The sequence below is a fragment of the Dreissena polymorpha genome, chromosome 12 (assembly GCF_020536995.1).
Source record: "Dreissena polymorpha isolate Duluth1 chromosome 12, UMN_Dpol_1.0, whole genome shotgun sequence".
Lineage (NCBI taxonomy): Eukaryota > Metazoa > Mollusca > Bivalvia > Myida > Dreissenidae > Dreissena > Dreissena polymorpha.
This window is the reverse complement of record NC_068366.1, coordinates 64210079-64231699: the sequence shown is the minus strand read 5'-3', so window position 1 is coordinate 64231699 and position 21621 is coordinate 64210079. Positions and strand designations below refer to the sequence as shown.

The following is a 21621-nucleotide window of genomic DNA, read 5'->3' as shown; positions in this document are numbered from 1 at the left end:
CGGCTTGGAATGCAATGCTTTAAAGTGAGGTCGTGATTCCACCGCTGGAACCACAGCTTGTATAAAACTTCATATTTTTACATGTTTAATGTTCAATTTCGAAAACAATTAAAATGGATTGGCCAAAACTTATATCAGGATATCGAAAAACGATACTTTTATGAACTTAAATATACTAGTACACAGGAATATGGAAGTTATTACTAAATATGAGAACATAGCCTTTAAGTGCAAACGCTTTGGCGCTGGCAATCCTCATAAAATAAAAGGTGCACGCACAAACTGTATTGATGTCAAGAGTTGAGTGTAAAACTGTTCAATCTGTCGAGCCTTTTCATTAGAGATAAAATTGTTTCATGCTGAACACGCAGTAAAACAGTGTTACAAAGACGCGGACATGTTCAAATGTTCTGGTGGTATGCTCAAATCAGCCTATGGAATAAATGAAGTATATTCATTCGTGTCTAGCCGCGGGAAATTTTATTTGAATTCTATTGGACACTTACAAAGGTCAGGTAAGGTGAAAAGCTGGGTTATACAGCTACGCCGAAAATAGTGATTTCACAAAAAAGTAGAGTTTCCAGATGACTGAAAGCCATTTAATTATAAATAGTGTTGTTCCTATTGCTGTTGTCCCCTATCGGTGAAACCAGAAGGGACTTATGGTTTGCGCTCTGTCTGTCTGTCAGTCTGTATGCCAGTCCGTCCAACACACTTTACTGGATCCTGCGATAACTTTAAAAGTTCTTCATACTTTTTCATGAAACTTGAAACATGGATAGATGGCAATATGGAGTTTATGCACGTCATTCCATTGTGTTCTTTTATCAAGAATTCTGGTTGCTATGGCAACAAAAAATACTGAAAATGGTAGAGTTTCGCCGGTAGGGGACAATATTGCTTGGCAATATCTTGTTGATAATTATTTAGAACCGGTAATGCCTTTGTTTCAATGCTTTCTAGCTCATTATAAGCAACATATGATAGCAGAATAAAGGTATAAAAATGGTAAAAACGATAAATAAAATTAATTAACATGAGAAAGGAAAGAATGTGTAATCCAAAAAAAAGAATGTGATATAATATCTATCTATCTATATCTATCTATCTATCATATATGTATATATATATTAATCACATGCTATACCCTGTTTTCCATGTAATACAACCATTACATATTTTTTTATACTACACATGTGTAATACAACATTTTTAAGCGTTTTCATTGGCTTAGTTTTCGTTTATTGACCAATCGCATTTTGTTATTTTGCTCAAATCACGTTGCAACGTCAAATGACGTCACGAAATGTAAACAATCTCCGGGATTTATCATTTTGTTTGCGTAAATATTTATTTAATTTGCTAATTTAAAAGCATGTGATAAAAAAGATCTGACACTCGTTGTCATATCATACCATATTTTATTAAACTCGTCCAGGAGTTTCGTAAGTAAGCTCGCCAAAGGCTCGCCTACTAACAAAATTCCTGAACTCGTTTAATAAAATATGGTATGATATGACAACTCATACCAGATCTATATATATACGTTTATATCTAGTATATTAGATAACCTCATGTGAGTAATCGTGTTTTCACCTGAACAATTTAAAGAATTTATAAGTTGTTAATTTAAATATGTTACCTACTATAAAAAGGCAAAGCGGGCTAGGTATCTGTACATTGGTTCCCACGGACAATAGTTCCTATACTTAGTTTGACACAGGCATTCCTCGGACATGGCAGCAAAAAATATGTTGACAAACCAGACATTGGTTTCTACAACAAGATGCTAAACTTAACAACATGATAACAGTAAGACGATTCAATATGGGCCGACCAATGTGATTCTAATTAATTAGTTGTCGAATTAAGTACTTTATACCGATTTGTAGCGTTTATATTTTGAATCTACTTTTTCGTCTTCATTCCGTACTTACTTTCATTTTTAAAACGAGTTTTTTTTTTCGAAAACAGAATTCTTTTCTCCTAAGCAAGATGTAGTTTTTAAAACTGAACTTAAAATATAAACGCTACAAATCGGTATAAAGTACGAACAAATTATCCGTAAATCTAGATTCTAAAACGGTATGATATTTGCAAAAGTTAACGTTATAACTCGCCGGGCTGCCCAAATCAGAAGAAAAACCTTATATATATAAATATATCTGAAAACTTTCTAATGCTATATAATTTGTCAAAATCAGCCCATCTCGAGCTTAAGAAAATGGTATAGGCATTTCAATCCGCACATTTTGGCCAACTATACTACTAATATGTTGAGTCTTCAGATCGGGAACCGGAATAAGTTGGTAGTGATTAATACGAAATTAGTGGTATGTAACCGTAAACAGATTTTCGGCTGACGTGTACTTCCGGTCCATTTCGTAAACCGATCGTCCGAATTGAGGTATAGTTACTTATACTGATATGATTTTAAGTGTAAATCTTTACACATTCAAATACTTTACAACGCAAATAAAACTTTTAAGCTGATACTTACAACGTTATTGTAAATATTCCCATGTTCAGTACATTTCGGCCAAATGTACACTAGACAAGACGGCCACTGGTCAGTTCGGCCTATAAACTACGTCTAAATCCTTGAAAAAACCCGGTTAAACGTAGAGCGGGGGCACCTATTACCGAACATCAAAGCCGAAATACAAAGAGTTCGGTATTAGATAATCAACAGAATTCAATGGTCTCTGCGCTTAAAAGTTTGTATCAAAAAATCAATACACACACGCTTTCCATTCGTATACCTTGACCTTGTATCGTGTAAGTACCTGTTATCGAACAGCACCTATTATCGGATGTTTTGTTTTGGTTCTGTATGCACATGCGCAAAAGTGCGCATGACGTCACATTGATAAACAAATGGTCGCACATGAAGTCCATGAGCTACTTGCCTACTTAGCTTGAAACAAATGCGCCGAAAACAGGTTAAAGGAATGCATTTATTGTTATTTACACCGTTTGTGTGTTTTTTGCTATTTTTGAATGCATTTATCAAAACGTGCATTTACACACCAAAAAGCATATTTCCGTTTGCAATTTTGATTGCAGCAGACGCAGATTTTTTCGCCGAGTCCGGGTCACGTGATAGTCATGTGACTTTGTATATACTGGAGTAGTATTTATGAAGTGTCGGGTAATAGGTCATGTTTACATCGGCCGCCATTTTGTTTTGTCTGCTAGAGGTGACAATAATCAGGGAATCATTGTTATAAATTCTTGAAGGTAGTTTGCTGGAAAACTTTACAGATAAATCATTCAATGATTGAACTGTTAGTCATTTGTTAAAACAAAATGCTTTTGTCATTTTAAGTGTTTCAATTTTAAGGTAATTTAACGTAAATTCTTAGGTGTTCGATAACTGGTTCGTCCACCATACATTGCCGCATAATGTTCGCGCTGTTTTGTCGCCAAATATACATACATCATAACATGATGACTATATTGGAAGCATTTGTAATCGTAGTGTTTACATTTAAAAAATCGGACCGAAGTGTGTTTCAGATTACAAATTATTATTCTCATTTGGGAATTTAAAGGAACATTTATAGTATATTTATAATGTTATTTATTTATTTATCTTGATCTCTATTATCTACATGTATCTATGTGTGTAAAGTCATAGGTTCTACATATACGCCTAGTTGCTGAAATTAAGAATCAAATTGTTTGGAAATAGAGTAAAACTCAGTTTCCGACCGATACATGTGAACATATTACCAAACACCTCAATAACTTTCTAATCCATGAATCTTTGTTAAAGTATATACGATTTTGTCAGATATTTATGAATTTATATAAAATGTGTAAAAAACTTATTATATATATATTTCAATAAAAATTAAAATAAAAGTTAATAAGAACATGTGTCGAAAAATGCGAAATAAGCCAGATATTTAATTCTGAAATTGACAACAGCTGTACAGCCGAATTCGCCAGCATGTATACCATACATGTACGATGTGAATCTAAACTTAGTTTAAAGGTTTATTTGAATTCCTGCAACGATATCTATTCATACGACACACGAACACTAACTCCGATCCTAAAACAAAGACGAATGCTTCGGTTATTGTAGGAAAATATGTACGTCACAATCGGCTCGGGGCACTAATGTTTCTTTGCTGCATTTTATGAAATTCGGCTTTAATGTATAATTTTTCTTGCCTATTTTGTGTTATTGTAACATATTTTATCAATATATTACAATCAAAGACATATAAAAAATCGTATATACCCGCTTTAATATTGAGTGATGTCCCTTATTTTCATGTCTGTTTACATGTGAAAAATGTCTGGTTTTCGTATAAATACACAAATGCAAAGTCCGTATATGCTTATGAACTCAGTTCTTTAGAGTTACTTTTTCGGCAAGACACGCCTCGAAAAAAAGATGCATAACATAAATTGAGTAGAAATTTCAAATAGAACCGCGTTCTTAACTTACCAAATATTTTGTTGAAGAGGGAAAGGATATGACGTCATCAGTATGGTATAAATTCCGTGAAGAAAACTAGCAATGCGTTAAAATAGCCCGGTTTATTTTTTGTTGTGTACTAGAAATACGTTCGGCATTAGATTAGTGTTTTTCCCAGGCCATTTTAGCGTGGCGAAAAGCCACGCTGCCCTCCCGGATCGCCACGCTGCCCTTTTTAAAGGCAAATTTCGCCATGCACCCTTTTTTCAAAGGCAAATTTCGCCATGAAATTTGCCTTACGATCTAACTTGGTCCGCAAAATCAGCTTCCTTGATTGTCTGTGACGCTCCGACTGTGCTTGATTTACTCGAGAGGCGTCAACGTCTAATCAACTATATTTAATTGAGCAGATTTAATCTATAACAGTGCTCGATTAGGTCTTACTGGCTGCCCCAAAGCTGTGAATTAGTCATGCGTGAATAACCCCGTGTCAGTATCAATCGATAATGCCGGAGGCTATGTTATACCAAGCGCACTTTTCGCTCGGCAATGTGTACTCCTCCACGATATAATCATAACTTCGGAGACATTTGATGCAAAAACTCGATGTTATTCTTGTGGCAATTGTGCTTTGCATGCATTATTCAGTTATATCAAAACATATTTTTTTACGCATAATTACTTTTAAATTCACAAACAAATTTATTTTTTATCGATTTCATCTTTAATATAATTAGATCTAATTATTGAAATAATTACCGAGACGTATACCAATTTAACAAAATACTAATCGCGTATACGATTTAACGTTGCTATGTGCACCTGTCGCTTACATCATTTGACATTTTATCAACATGGCGGACTATACAGAATTAAATTGTGACTCGGCAAAAATGGCAAATAACGTCGTAAACGATCGAACTAACGATGGAGATTATACATTAAGAAGGAATAAATGAAATGTCTGTGATAATCAACGATGCATAAAAATGTTTTAGATAGCAACAACATAATTTATTTATTTGTAATCTACTCGGTGTATGTATGTCACGGAAACGAGTGTTTGCATATTGTTAGAGATCAATTTACTCGCAATTTTATTTTAAACATCTGTCGAGATTATTGTTAGAAAATGGGATAAGACAAACATGGTTTCATTTATATGTTAGTGGATCTGTGTATAATCAGATTCATATGCATATATTGCTTTATTATGTTTGTCGTGCTGTACAGTTTATTGAAACAGCATGGAACTTAAATGTTCATTGCAAGGTAGATATATTAATATAAATCATAGTAAGTTAAATACATCTATTACCATTAAATGTGCTTGTTTATATGTTATTTTTTCCACAACTGCTTCGTGGAGCAAATAACATGGAACGTTTTTGCCCTTTTTTGCCTAAACTGCGCGCTAAAATACCCTTTTTGAAAGTAATGCGCCATGCCCCTTTGCCCTCCTGGGAAAAACACTATAGATGCTCCCACTCTACATCAAGTTCATAAGTTTATAAATAAGCTCTGACACTTTGCATTTCAGATTTGTTACATTTTTTAAATAGGAAATATTGCACTACTGTGTGTGTCAGATGTGTTGTATTGCATGAGTTGATTGTGTGAGTGTCCATTGTGCACACACCGGTCTATCTGACCTGTGTACTCACGCAAAAGGAATTGTGGGTAGCTCTTTTTTCTCGAGTGAAAAGTGAAAGTGAAAGTAGGTCAGGTAATCGTGCTTCTGATAATCGCTATGAGTCTGAATAGAGCTTCAAAATCACATTTAAACATAATTAAATAACATTTCTTTAAACAACATTCCATTTTAAAAACACAATAAAAAACGTTTTTTTTTTTTCATTATTAACATTTTCATTCCTAAGCAGAACTGCTTTGGCGGAATCATAATTCTGCAAACAAGGGGAATGTGATGCGTCTTAGTATAGAGGTGACAATAAGGTAGTGATGTCACCATCTATGTATAGGATGCATTAGTGTCTCATAAAGCTCAACTGGCAAGTGGAATACAATTTCCTATGACCACCAAGTTTAATTGGAACCAAAGTAACACACCAATAATGACATTTATAACATCAAGTCTAACATCGAAAGAAACATTATAAGTCAGGGCCCTCAATCTATCAAATCTGCCACCGAATTTCGGTGGCAGTCCCCCACCTGAAAAGTATACTTTTTTCCCCTTTTGGGGGGAAAAATTCCCACTAAAAAAAAACAAAAAAAAAAACAATTTTTTTTTTTTTTTTTTTAATAGAAAGATGTGTCTCATGATTATTATATCTCAAGTCTATTTCAATTTAATATTTTCAAACATACTAAATTATGAAAAATGCAATGAATATAGTGCAAACATGTTCAGATGAAATAATGAGAGAGTAAGTAAAAAAATCCCCCAAAAAGGGAAACGCCGCGAAAATTCCCCCTCCTAAGGGCTGCAGACCCCTTCCCCCAAAGTAGTGTGAGGGCCCTGTAAGTCACTTATACACAAAATATGTACATTAATTAAACTGAACAGTTTACTGGTTGGGAACAAATAGCCAAAGGGAATTAATTTACATGATATTATTATTATATTTTTGAAACAAAGTTTAATAAAATAATACTGCACATGCATAGAGTTAAGTGTTTATGATCTTGATTTCATTAACTATGCTCTTGATTTCATTAACTTTTCAGATGTAATGACGCAGAGTTCAGTATTTTTCATGAGGACATACAATATAAACGTAATATTTGCTTGATTGAGGACAAATGACCAAAGATGAGAATTCCTTGTTATATTGCAACAATAAATTAAGAATTTATGATTACAAATGTTTTTGGTGTACCAGTGTGTTTTTGTTGAAATTTGGGGCTGTCATAGTGACCCATTCCCTATGGATTTTTTTTTTTTTCACAAATGATATCTAAAAGTTCCCAATTGATGGTTCCCCCCCCCCCCCCCCCCCCCCCCCAAAAGTTTTTTTAAAAAGATCTTAAACCAGCTCTACTTGTTTGGTTGTTAATATAAAAATATAACATTGAACAAACTTTTATGATTCAATTATCATGTATTGTTTAGCAAAAAATAACCAGCAATAATTTTCAATTTTAGTCTAAACGACACAATTTTTCCCTATTCAAATGGACCCATTCTCATTACAAAATAGTTGAAAAAAACACTGGTGTACTGGATTGCACATTAATTCATTAATTTTGGTTAATAGTGCAAATCCGTAATCATTTATTAGTTTTTGTTTAATGAACAAAATTAAGTTCAATGCAATACAATGATTGCGCATACAATTTTAATGGACAATTATCACTTATTATAACAGCAGTTTTGAAAACAATAATTAAATGAAAAACAAAATGATAGTCCTTTAAATATATGTTGTATATATATGCCCATGCACACTCCTTAACATAAATTGCAAGCAACATTTGAATTTTCACATGTACCAGCACTTACACTCTGTTGTTTTTATAATAACTAATTGGAAAGAATGAAAAACAAAAAATACAAAAAACAAACTCTAAAATGGTTGTCTCAATGAATTTTATTTTCATTTTGCAAGATTGAAATGTTTTTACTAAATAATATACAGGTTATTTGGTTCTTGGTTCTTTTTCGGCTATTGGTCCTCAACCAGTATTGAACTTATCCAATATTGTCATGATGGCAAAATTCTGTTCTTTCGCCATTTAATATGGAAACAGATTGCACACAGTGTGAAATGGAATAGTATAATCTGGTCTCTTTTGTTTCTGAGACCAAAAATACACCAGTGTTCAATAAGAATATCTATTATAGATATATATTGAAGTGTACTACAGTTGGAAGGATGGTGACATGTTGGCTGCAAGGTAGCCTTAGAGTACCTCTTCTCAAACAGATTTACTTATTAATCAAACATCTCCTAATCTATAGAGAAACTTGTTAAATAAAGTAACTTTTGGACAGGGTATCATTAGTTTTGAGACAAATAAACAGATTGCAATAATTGGAAAATTAATGTTTGTTTCTTTTTTTCTTAATTCTCAAGAAAGTTCAGTCCTTCTTTCGTTGCTCAATATTTCGCTACTTTGGTTATTTTACTTAAGCAAAATTTCCTAATTTCAAGTCGGACACGTTTCCAAAAGTGCGGAAAAAATCAATGTTTGCAAACAACATTAAACATATCTATTGAAGTACATATTAAAATAGTTCAACTTTTCACTCACGTTTAAAAGTATTAACAATAACACCATTTATGATTTTGGTAAGGTTTTGTATAACAAAAGAAATTCTGTAATGAATTTTGGTTTTCATCACAATTTTAAATTGGTGCATTGAGTAACTAAATATTTAGTACAAACTAGTTTGAGGTTGTTTTATTCTTACTTTCAATTAACAAAATTTAGTACAAATTAAGAAATACAATTAAAATGTGTTATGCTTAACTCAACTCTGCTATTATAGGAGCTATATGATGTAACTATTATTGCATTGTTTTCTGTGAGAATGATTTGCATATTTTTGTTTAGTTCAAAATGCATCAAAACAATATTTCAGGATTAATGCGATCTATGATATAAGAACCATTTGTTGGCTCAAATAATGAAATGTACAACAAGTGTTTCCAAACTGGCTACACAAATTAAAGACAGGTTACTTGATTTACCCTACAGAAAAGTAATATTATCCACTGATTGTTTTTGTATTGGTCAAGCGTCATGATGATATATGTTTTCACAGACATGATATCCCTTTTATTAAAGCAGCAGGTTATACATTTTTAGCTCGACTATTATATATGAAATATATATAGTGGAGCTATCCTACTCACGTCGGCGTAAGCGTTCCTGTTCCCGTTAGCCTTAGCGTGCAAATGTTTGCGTACCACCCCAAATATTTCCTATGTCCCTTGACATATTGCTTTCATATTTTGCATACTTCTTTACCAACATGACCCCAACCTATAAACAAGAGCAGACAACTGTATCAAGCATTTTGTAAGAATTATGGCCCTTTTTCCACTTAGAATATGCATATTATTGATAACTCTATGTTAAAGTTTGCGTACCACCCCAAATATTTCCTATATCCCTTGGCATATTGCTTTCATATCTTGCAAAATTTCTTTACCAACATGACCCCAATCTATTAACAAGACCAGACAACTGTATCAAGCATTTTGTAAGAATTATGGCCCTTTTTTCACTTAGAATATGCATATTATTGATAAATCTTTGTTACAGTTTGCGTACCACCTCAAATATTTCCTATGTCCTTTGACATATTGCTTTCATATTTTGCATACTTCTTAACCAACATGACCCCAATGTATAAACAAGAGCAGACAACTGTATCAAGCATTTTGACAGAATTATGACCCCTTTTATACTTAGATAATTGAACATTTGGTTAAGTTTTGTGTTTTGATCCATTTTACTAATAAAGTATCATAGCTATTGCTTTTTAGACTTGGAAAACTCGCTAACTATCGTAAGGGGACTGTACAGGGCAAGTTGCATAACTCTGGTTGGCTTTTTAACGGAATTATGGCCCTTTTTTGTCTTTGTAACTTTGAATATTTTGTTAAATTTTGTGTTTAGATCCACTTGACTTTTAAAGAATCAATGCAGGGCCCTCACACTACTTTGGGGGAAGGGGTCCGCAGCCCTTAGGAGGGGGAATTTTCGCGGCGTTTCCCTTTTTGGGGGATTTTTTTTACTTACTCTCTCATTATTTCATTTGTACATGTTTGCACTATATCCATTGCATTTTTCATAATTTAGTATGTTTGAAAAGATATTAAATTGAAAAAGAATTGAGATATAATAATCATGAGACACATCTTTCTATTAAAAAAAAAAAAAAAAAAAAATTTTTTTTTTTTTTTTTTTTTTTAGGGGGAATTTTTCCCCCCAAAAGGGGAAAAAAGTATACTTTTCAGGTGGGGGACTGCCACGGAAATTCGGCGGCAGATTTGATAGATTGAGGGCCCTGCAATGCTATTGCTTTCAAACTTCAAATACTTTCTTACTATCATGATGTTACTGTACCTGGCAAGTTGAATTTGACCTTGACCTTTGAATGACCTTGACTCAAGGTCAAATGAATAAATTTTGCTTAAATTGCCATAACTTCTTTATTTATGATCACATTTGAATCATACTTTGACAAAACAACACTTACCTGACATGCCACAATGGATTCCACCCAAATCAACCCCCACGCCCAACCCCAGAATTATTTTTTTTGAAATATCTATTAAATGACCACATACCTACATTATACCCCCCTCTCCATGATGGCTTACGTTATACTGTCAAGCACTCGAATAGTTGAGCCCGCTGTCCTCTGACAGCTCTTGTTATGCCTCCGGTAGGTTAGCATATAGCAGTTGAACTGTCTGTCAGTCCGTGTGTCCGTTCGAAAACTTTCACATTTGCCGTAACTTTTGCAATATTGGAGATAGCAACTTGATATTTTACATGCATGTGTATCTCATGGAGCTGCACATTTTGAGTGGTGAAACATCAAGCTCATCCTACAAGGTCAAAGGTAAAAAAAATATCCAAGGAAAGTAACAAGTTTTAAAGGGAGATAATTTCTATTTATCATTTGGCAGATACAGATCATTTGCACAAGGGCAGTAATATTTTGTAAAGGGATATAAAAAATAAAAATTAATCAAGCGGCGCAGTAGGGGGCATTGTGTTTCTGACAAGCACATCTCTTGTTTATCCTAGATCATTCCCTATATAATGATATCACTTCATCGGTCCTTTTGTCCCTCTTCTTGTGCGGAGAACAACTTAAGAAGTATTGAAGTGATTCAAATGAAACGTCAAATAATGAAATTGGCCTTAAAGGGGCAACGCAAAGGACATGAACAATCACTTTTTAACAGAAGTTATTGATTTATTGTGATTGAGTCAAATTTCTCGTGCATAGCATAACAGCATAACACCCTTAGTATTGAAGTTATTTAATTGAAACATTTATTACAATAAAATAGGACATTGAGGGGAAATTCTGCAGAGTACAAATTACAAAACTTTCATATCAGTGGGACTGGAGTTATTGCCCATTGCTTAATTTTTGGTTCAGATTTGTTCTTGTGTGGAGCATAGGTCTGCTTTTGTAGGACGTATCCAAATGAACCTTCGTGTAATAATAGATGGCTTATAAGCAAAAATGACAAGTACAAAGACCATAACTCTCTTCTCATTATTTGCAGAGATATTGATTTTTATGCCCCCCTTCGAAGAAGAGGGGGTATATTATTTTGCACATGTCGGTCGGTCCGTCCATCCTCCAGATGGTTTCCAGATGATAACTCAAGAACGCTTAGGCCTAGGATCATGAAACTTTATTTGTACATTGATCATGACTGGCAGATGACCCATATTGATTTTCAGGTCACTAGGTCAAAGGTCAAGGTCACAGTGACTCGAAATAGTAAAATGGTTTCCGGATGATAACTCAAGAATGCTTAGGCCTAGGATCTTGAAACTTCGTAAGTAGATTGATCATGACTGGCAGATGGCCCCTATTAATTTTCAGGTCACTAGATCAAAGGTTAAGGTCACAGTGACTCGAAATAGTAAAATGGTTTCCGGATGATAACTCAAGAATGCTTAAGCCTTGGATCATGAAACTTCACAGGTACATTAATCATGACTGGCAGATGACCCCTATTGATTTTCAGGTCTCTAGGTCAAAGGTCAAGGTCACAGTGACTTGAAACAGTAAAATGGTTTCCGGATGATAACTCAAGAATGCTTACGCCTATGATCATAAAACTTCATAAGTATATTGATCATGACTGGCAGATGATCCCAATCGATGTTCAGGTAACTAGGTCAAAGGTCAAGGTCACAGTGACTCGAAACAGTAAAATGGTTTCCGGATGATAACTCAAGAATGCTTACGCCTAGGATCATGAAACTTAATAGGAACATTGATCATGACTGGCAGATGACCCCTATTGATTTTCAGGTCACTAGGTCAAAGGTCAAGGTCACAGTGACTCGAAACAGTAAAATGGTTTCGGGATGATAACTCAAGAATGCTTACGCCTAGGATCATGAAACTTCATACTAGGTACATTGATCAACACTGGCAGATGACCCCTATTGATTTTCAGGTCACTAGGTCAAAGGTCAAGGTCACAGTGACAAAAAATGTATTCACACAATGGCTGCCACTACAACTGACAGCCCATATGGGGGGCATGCATGTTTTACAAACAGCCCTTGTTGTTTTTCTTGAAAGCATACATTTATTGAATATAAAGAAGTGAAACTCCAGCTGCTGGAGCAGTATTGATTTCTCATTATATACAATTAGTTGGTCCTTTATTTAAGGCAAGTGACCAATTGCCATAACAGTACAAAACAGCACTATACAAAACAACACAAGCACATATAAGAATAAAGCTGCCCACACCGCCTTGGAACGGTCAATGCAAAGCATTGGGGGTTTAAACCAGTTTTAGAGCGCTCAACCTCACACTTGGCCTAGCAATAATCATGTTATATTTAAGTGTAAAGAAAATTTAAACTCAAATTAAACAAGTCTGAAAGGGATTAAACTTTATATTTCTATAATGATGGAGTACATAGAAAAAAAGTGCTTCCTATAGTACTGTATTTTAGCTCTTTTCTTATTGTTTTTGGAGAATATAATTACGGAATGTTGTTTTCTTGAGCAAATAATAATCAGAAAGAATTGAATGGAATGATATCAAACTTAATTTTTGATTACCAGCTTTAAGAGGAATTGCAGATTATTCCATAACTTTAATACTTACTTACAGAGTTATTGCCATTTGTTAATATTCTTGTACACTAGTATTCCATTATGTTCGAAGATATTGAGATAAAACTTCATACATCTACGAAGTACTGGCCAGCATTTGTAGAGTAATTGTCTTTTGTATATTTCATGTGCAAAAAAGTGTATTTTACTTATCATAACTCAAATGTTGGGAAGGGATTTAATTTAAACTTCATATAATTACATCAGTCTCTGAGAGCAAGTACTGAGTTCAAGAACCATAATTCGTTCCTCGATATTTATTTATGTGTTTTATTTTTGTGTGCAAAGCGAAAAGTTTAGTCCCAAATGATCGTTATGAAAAGTCCTATATCATTAGAGGACTTTAAGTTGTCTGTTTTTTAATAACTAAGTCAAAATTGAATGTTTTTCCCAACGTGAAAGTTTTGATCAAAGTACTATTTTTATGCCCCCCTTCGAAGAAGAGGGGGTATATTGCTTTGCTCATGTCGGTCTGTCGGTCGGTCTGTCGGTCCGTCCACCAGGTGGTTGTCAGACGATAACTCAAGAACGCTTGGGCCTAGGATCATGAAACTTCATAGGTACATTGATCATCACTCGAAGATGACCCCTATTGATTTTGAGGTCACTAGGTCAAAGGTCAAGGTCACGGTGACCAGAAATAGTAAAATGGTTTTTGAATGATTACTCAAGAACGCACACGCCTAGGATCATGAAACTTCATGGGTAGATTGATCATGACTTGCAGATAACCCCTATTGATTTTGAGGTCACTAGGTCAAAAGTCAAAGTCACGGTGACCCGAAATAGTAAAATGGTTTCCGGATGATAACTCAAGAACGCATACGCCCAGGATCATGAAACTTCATGGGTAGATTGATCATGACTCGCAGATGACCCCCTGTTGATTTTGAGGTCACTAGGTCAAAGGTCAATGTCACGGTGACCCGAAATAGTAAAATGGTTTTCGGATGATAACTCAAGAAAGCATACGCCTAGGATCATGAAACTTCATGGGTAGATTGATCATGACTTGCAGATGACCCCTATTGATTTTGAGGTCATAAGGTCAAAGGTCAAGTTCACGGTGACCCGAAATAGTAAAATGATTTTCAGATGATAACTGAAGAACGCTTTTGCCTAGGATCATGACACTTCATAGGTACATTGATCGTGACCGGCAGATGACCCCGATTGATTTTCAGGTCACTAGGTCAAAGGTCAAGGTCACAGTGACAAAAAAAGTATTCACACAATGGCTGCCACTACAACGGACAGCCCATATGGGGGGCATGCATGTTTTACAAACAGCCCTTGTGTATTCTTGTGGCAATAAAAGTAACAGCATTTGTTAACTTATAAGATTAACCTTTCTACTTAAACAAATTAATTGATTAATTAACTTTACCTCACTGACAAGCATTTACTTTGCGAGTATTTGTTCTATATCAGGCATTGTTTTGCTGTTTTTCTCATTTTGACACCACACGATTATTGTTATCGTGATCGCCTGTGATAAAGTGAGTTACTATTTAAAATATCCATTTTGAATTAATTGCCATGTAACGCACTCACATCTATTAGTTATGTTCTCTTTCTTCTGTTGCAGAAAGCTGTCAGCAATTGTATTTACATCAACTGACAACCATGTCATCAAGTGCTTCAAAATTTTCTTTGGACCTCTTTCAACATGTCGTTTCTCACAATCCCCATGGCAACCTGTTCATGTCGCCTAGCAGCATTTTCGTTGTCATGACAATGGTTCAAACTGGAGCAAGAAATGAAACCAGAAATCAGATGATTTCTACTCTTCAATTTCAATCCAATGATCAACAGTCAATACTTGCTGATGCTGAGCAATTTGTTAAGGTGTTGAATAAAGGGAGCGATCATGTCGTACTGAGAAGCGCTAACAGACTCTATCCGAACAGTGATAAAAGCATTTTGGAAGATTACATTAAAGCTGTAGTCAAACATTTTGCCTCAGATGTAAAAAATGTGGACTTCATATCCAACCCAGAGGGAAGCAGACAAGAAATAAACAAATGGGTAGAGGAAGTCACAGACGAAAAGATCAAAAACCTTCTGCCTAGCGGATCTATTAATGCACTCACAAGAATGGTAGTTGCAAATGCCATCTATTTTAAAGGAAACTGGGCGACACAGTTTGAGCCAAAGAGTACAACAAAAACTGATTTTCATACATTGGACGGAAAAGCTTTGAAGATAGACATGATGAAACGAGAAATGAAGAAAGTGCGATATGGCGAGAGTACAGTTTTGGATTGTAAGGTTTTACATATGCCTTACATTGGGGATGAAATGGCTATGGTAATTCTACTTCCAAACACCGTCACGGGATTGCTGGAAATGGAGAAAAAGATGAACGTCCAAAAAATGAACCAATGTATCGAAGATGTTTCCTCACCAACTGTTATAGTTACCGTTCCGAAATTCAAGCTCGAGAGTTCATTCCAGCTTTCAGATACATTATCGGCTCTAGGAATGCCTGACGTGTTCGATGCAAACAAAGCTGACCTTTCTGGAATGGGAAAAGATTTGTTTGTTTCTAAGGTGTTCCACAAGGCATTTGTGGATGTCAACGAAGAAGGTACAGAGGCTGCAGCTGCGACTGCTGCAACAATTATGAGGCGAAGCATGCCAGCTCCTCCACGGACGTTTACGGCTGATCACCCGTTCATGTTTATGATCTGGCACTATCAGCTGAAAGCGCCACTGTTTGTTGGTCGCTTTACTGGACATGAAACGGAAGCTGCTCAGACACGAGACGAACTCTAGATTGCATGCGTTTTGCATAAAGGCGTCTTTGATAAATACAGTGCCCTAATATTTACCTTAGCCTGTTCACCCTAGTTTGATCATTGGTGTAGTTAAGTTTGTCAGTTGCAAATGTGACTTTTGATTGTTATAGCCTGTGTGTGTATGTAGCTTCTTTATGCAGTTCATGGAAAACTAGTGTGAAAGATTACGTTATCGGATGCGTTTAATGTGGTACCTAGATTGTATCGGAATTTTACTGCCAAAACTGGCGATTTTTGCACCGAAATCTTTTATCGCAATTTTCGGATTAGAACATATACATCTTTGGATTGATGTTATGATTGCGCAATCTGAAACATCGGAACGCAAAACAATTCACTGAGAGTTGGACGTTTGAAGTCGTATCGCACTAGAGGCGCAGCCTGTATTACAAATACGGTCACATAACATCAAATTAGTGTTATGGTCCGTTTTATTAATCAAAGCGCTGAAGGCACTGAAGATGTTCGCTATTGCATAATTTAACACGCAATTCATTTTTCAAAATCAATCGCAAGTTTGAAATGAACACACGCCATTCAACTTAAAAAAGTGTGTGTCATAGCGCACGGGTCGAGTTTTGTGTGCACTTTTTATCATCCTTATTATTTCATAGAAATAACTAAGACAAAAAAAAAACAGCATGCTTTTTTGGAAGTTCTGAAAGCAAAGAAAGTATGATGAAAATGGTAATGAGAACTTAACTTTTGATTTTTGACACCATATACAAATTCAAAATATACAATAATCTTCGTATCTTGTATATGGAGGAGTAAAAGTATATAAACATTGCTGTTTATGCTTTACTTGTTACCCGAGCAGTTCACACGGTGTCAACAACGCTAACATAAACATAGGTATAGAGCACTAATGCGCTTTTAGGCGAAGCTGTTTCAGTTTTCATCTTAGTGACTTTAACATAACGCCAACAGACACGAATGAAGATTTTCGAATATTTAATAAGCTGATTCGAGATACAACCTCTGAATGTTTGCTACATCACTGCGTATGTGCTCAATTCAAAGGATGTAGCACTGTTCAGTGTAAGAAATTCCGGACTACTCTCTGTATGCTCAAACGACACAAATTGTGGCCCTGTTACAATTAAGCGTTACAATCCATCTCGCAGAATTTCAATTTCGCCTCCAAGATGAGAAAACAATCATTAGCGAAATAGTATAGTGTCACGATAAGAGAAAATCGTTTAATTATCATACCACAATGTTTGCCGTACTTGGTCAGCACGTCTGGAAATCATTCCTTAATGCGTCGATAGGCTGCCATTATTAACAAGTTTGCCATTTTGAATTCAATTTTGTATCAATATATTTCGATAATGAAGAAAGATACTCATAACAAGGCATATGAGGACACATATGAAGTGCTCTCCCGTAGTATATTTTTTATTTACTCACACTAATGTGTGGTTTGACAATGCTAACACACATTTCATGCGGTGAATATGCAGCTTACAAGTGAAAAACACAACACAATAGTTTACCTTTTGTTTAATTGTATTCAATTATTTAGAAAAGTAAATTGCTAACTTTATTTCAAAGTCGGCGTATACGCCGACTACATTTTTAAAAGACATGTATTGTTATAAATATATTTAATATAATATATTTAGTTGTTTTCGGTTTAACGATTATAAAGCATTTTCGAGGTTGCCTATAGTATGCCTGAGTAATTGATGAACTCATATCCAACTGTCAATGTATTGAGAACTGTGAATATAAACAAGCTAAACCTTCTACTAAGCTTCTACTATTGCGTTGCTAGCACCCGTAAATACAAAAGATCGCCGCTATGTGTTGAGAACCAAGAACGCTTTCCAGAAATACCCGATGTAGTAGCTTCAACGAGGTTATGAAACAGGTCATTCGTATTATTATTATAAATTATTTGTTATATTCGGGTTAAGCGATTATGTTTTTTTTTTAGTCTATCGTATCGCTGAAGTTTTTGTTGAACTTATGTTCAACGTTTTATAAATTGAGAATATAAATAAGCGTCAACTTTTTCCCAAATCTCTCAATTTACGACCTGTACTACGTCATTGAGTTGTATGTGAGAGCGTAACCTATTGCGTTGTTATCGCCCGTAAACTTTCCTTTGTTTATCGACAGGCGCATCTATTAATAGCCTCATATCATGAATGCCAAAACACCCGCGAAAAAGAACCACGTGACCAAATAGGACGCTAAACGCAAATACCATGCGACTACGACTTTAATTATGTAAGAACGCTCCGCAATTCCTCTGAAGCCGGGGCCTTGTGATTGCTTTTACGTAAAGAATTGACCTCTAACTGAAGTAAGCAAAGGAAACGCAGCACCTAATTGACCCATTCCTTCTATGTGCGAAGGCAGATTGAATTTTACTAATGTATGGTTTGCCTATTATAACACACATTATAATGCGGTAAATATGCGACTAAAAGTAAAAAACACTATAATTAAACTTTTGTTTTTAATTAAGTTATTTAGAAACCAAAATTCCAAACCTTATTTCAAAACAGCGAGACTACATTTTTTAGAGAATATTCTTGTTATATTTAAATGATTTTTAACAGTTTCAGCGATAATGAATCATTTTTATGTTGTCTATCGTATCCCGGTAATAATTGTTGAACTCGTGGTCAACGTGTTATTAATTGAGACCTGTGAATATAAACAAGCGTAACCTTATACTAGTTCGGACTCACCCGGACTCCCCTTTGTTTATCGCCAGCCTCAGATTTATGAATGAGATGAGCGAAAATACTACGTCACGCAGACGCAGCAGAAAGTGGACTATTTTAATCATTCATAAACAATCTCCTCCGCGACACGTGCAATACGATCATTGTTTTTTTTTATTCTTTTCTATAAAACACCATTCGAAACTATTGCATTTAACACGATATTAATATAATGTTTCCATTTGTGAATAAACATAATTGGAGAACTCAAACCTCTTGCATAAATTATACAACTCTTTCTTCGCGCGTAGTGTAAGCGGGAATTGGGCTAATCATACCCAGGCCGTATCGACCTGAATTTTACATCATGCACATTAGACGGTCGCTAAAGCGACCATCTAAAAACCATTATCAAATGTGTTTGAAAAATAAATACGAACAATGTATGTCCACTAAAGAATGTATTTTGTTGAATGAAAAAAAGTGACAAGTCATCCGTGTGTTTGTATTAGCATTAAAAGAAATACAGTTAAATGCGTGATACAGAAATAGAAAACGCTAGTAGTGAATGCCAATCATTGTATTTGAATGTTGAATACATTTTGGATTTGGGGGCAGAAAAAAGGTTTATAATAAAATATTTTAATATCGTATACTAGCTCCCACTAATATACATGTTCCAAAGACAAAATATATAATTTTATTTATTCTTCGTAAAAATTAACTTGCATTATGATTCGATCAGGTGAATGTTTTCACATTTAACACTAAGTCTCTATGGCGTTTATGTTGTTACGTACATACAACTACGTTATGAGCATGACTGTAATTGTGTGAGCGATTTAGATAAAGCTACACTTTTAAATTTGTTGTAACGGATGCAATTCAATGTGTTATGAAATTCCACATTTAACGAAAAGAACAAAAACTTAAAATAAAATGTTCTCGCGGTTTACAAAGTAAGTTATAAAAGGAGACAATGTTTGACAAAGTGTTATTTGCATGTCTTTCATTATGTATTTCATTATGTTGTTTACACAGTATTTATGTAACAATCTTCTTTGTATATACATTCTATTTTATAAAGAAATTTCTATAAATTAACAGCTTATTGTGATTTATTGAACCGCCATAGTAAGTCATTTGTGATGAGTATGCATTCATCTTATTAAACTGTGTAGACATATTTTGATTAATTAATTACCGACTCACTGTAATTATACAATAGGGATAAAGAAAAGCGAACAACCAAGATATATTTTAAATCTCGTGAATTATTATACGTTTAATACTTTCATACCTTTATTCAAATTTACATTACAAAATATTAACACTTAAAAATTGAATATTTATTCCCATTTTACATTCACGACATCCCGTACTATAGGAGTTGAATCCACTTGTAAGAGTAAAATTTGTTGTACGGGAACTTTTTCGGAAAAAAAAAACAACGTCGGGCTGGAGATCTTAAAAATAAAAATAAATATAGACAATTTAAAAACTTAACCCCCAAAACATGAATATAAAGAATATGAAGAATGACAATCTTGTTTTTTATTTTCATGGCATTAAGCATATACGTTACGTATGTTTAAAAGTTTAAAATTAATTATCTCAAATTTTGAACAGATGGTATAACTGTTTTAGCTAAGCTAATGACTTAGAGCTCTTTGGGAGCTCATAGGAAATCGTGCTGCCCGTCGGCCGTCAGTAAGTGCGGGATTGCGTCTGTCCGTTAACTTTCTTCTTCGAACTACAACTTCTCCTGAAGCGCTGGAAAGATTTGAATGATCCTTCGTTGACCCTCTTTAAAGTTCATGAAATCTTTCTGGTCCATTGCATATGTGCGTAATTTAAACTAAAATAGATTTAGAAAATGGGAACTTAAAAAAATCTAAAAACACGTTTCAGTTCATCAATATTTGGTATTTAACATAGTCTTATGGTCCCTAACTTGGGTTGTTCATATCAAGCACCAGGGGTCACATGATTTAACAAAGAATCATATAAGATATCACCTTTAACACATTCTATGGATATGTTTTCTTGTGATATCTCGGATGAGTTCGAAAATGGCCCCGGTTCGTTTGAAAACCTAGCCGCTAGGTAACGGGCAGTATTCTTTTATGTGGCTCTTGTAAAACCTTGATAAAACTCTTAACAATCACATTAATACTGAAAATGGTGGAGTTTCGCCGGTAGGGGACAATATTGCTTGGCAATATCTTGTTGATAATTATTTAGAACCGGTAATGCCTTTGTTTCAATGCTTTCTAGCTCATTATAAGCAACATATGATAGCAGAATAAAGGTATAAAAATGGTAAAAACGATAAATAAAATTAATTAACATGAGAAAGGAAAGAATGTGTAATCCAAAAAAAAGAATGTGATATAATATCTATCTATCTATATCTATCTATCTATCATATATGTATATATATATTAATCACATGCTATACCCTGTTTTCCATGTAATACAACCATTACATATTTTTTTATACTACACATGTGTAATACAACATTTTTAAGCGTTTTCATTGGCTTAGTTTTCGTTTATTGACCTATCGCATTTTGTTATTTTGCTCAAATCACGTTGCAACGTCAAATGACGTCACGAAATGTAAACAATCTCCGGGATTTATCATTTTGTTTGCGTAAATATTTATTTAATTTGCTAATTTAAAAGCATGTGATAAAAAAGATCTGACACTCGTTGTCATATCATACCATATTTTATTAAACTCGTCCAGGAGTTTCGTAAGTAAGCTCGCCAAAGGCTCGCCTACTAACAAAATTCCTGAACTCGTTTAATAAAATATGGTATGATATGACAACTCATACCAGATCTATATATATACGTTTATATCTAGTATATTAGATAACCTCATGTGAGTAATCG

At 34.5% G+C, this 21621-nt stretch overlaps 1 protein-coding gene across 1 annotated transcript; it reads left to right on the top strand.

Annotated features, from left to right (window-relative positions):
* Positions 1-2326: 2326 nt before the first annotated feature.
* LOC127852941 (leukocyte elastase inhibitor-like) lies at positions 2327-16471 on the top strand. Its single transcript, XM_052387024.1, has 2 exons — positions 2327-2407; positions 14827-16471. Exon 2 carries the CDS (start codon positions 14865-14867, stop codon positions 16014-16016), a length of 1152 nt encoding a protein of 383 aa, XP_052242984.1. The 5' UTR covers positions 2327-2407; positions 14827-14864; the 3' UTR covers positions 16017-16471.
* The last annotated feature ends 5150 nt before the right edge of the window (positions 16472-21621 follow it).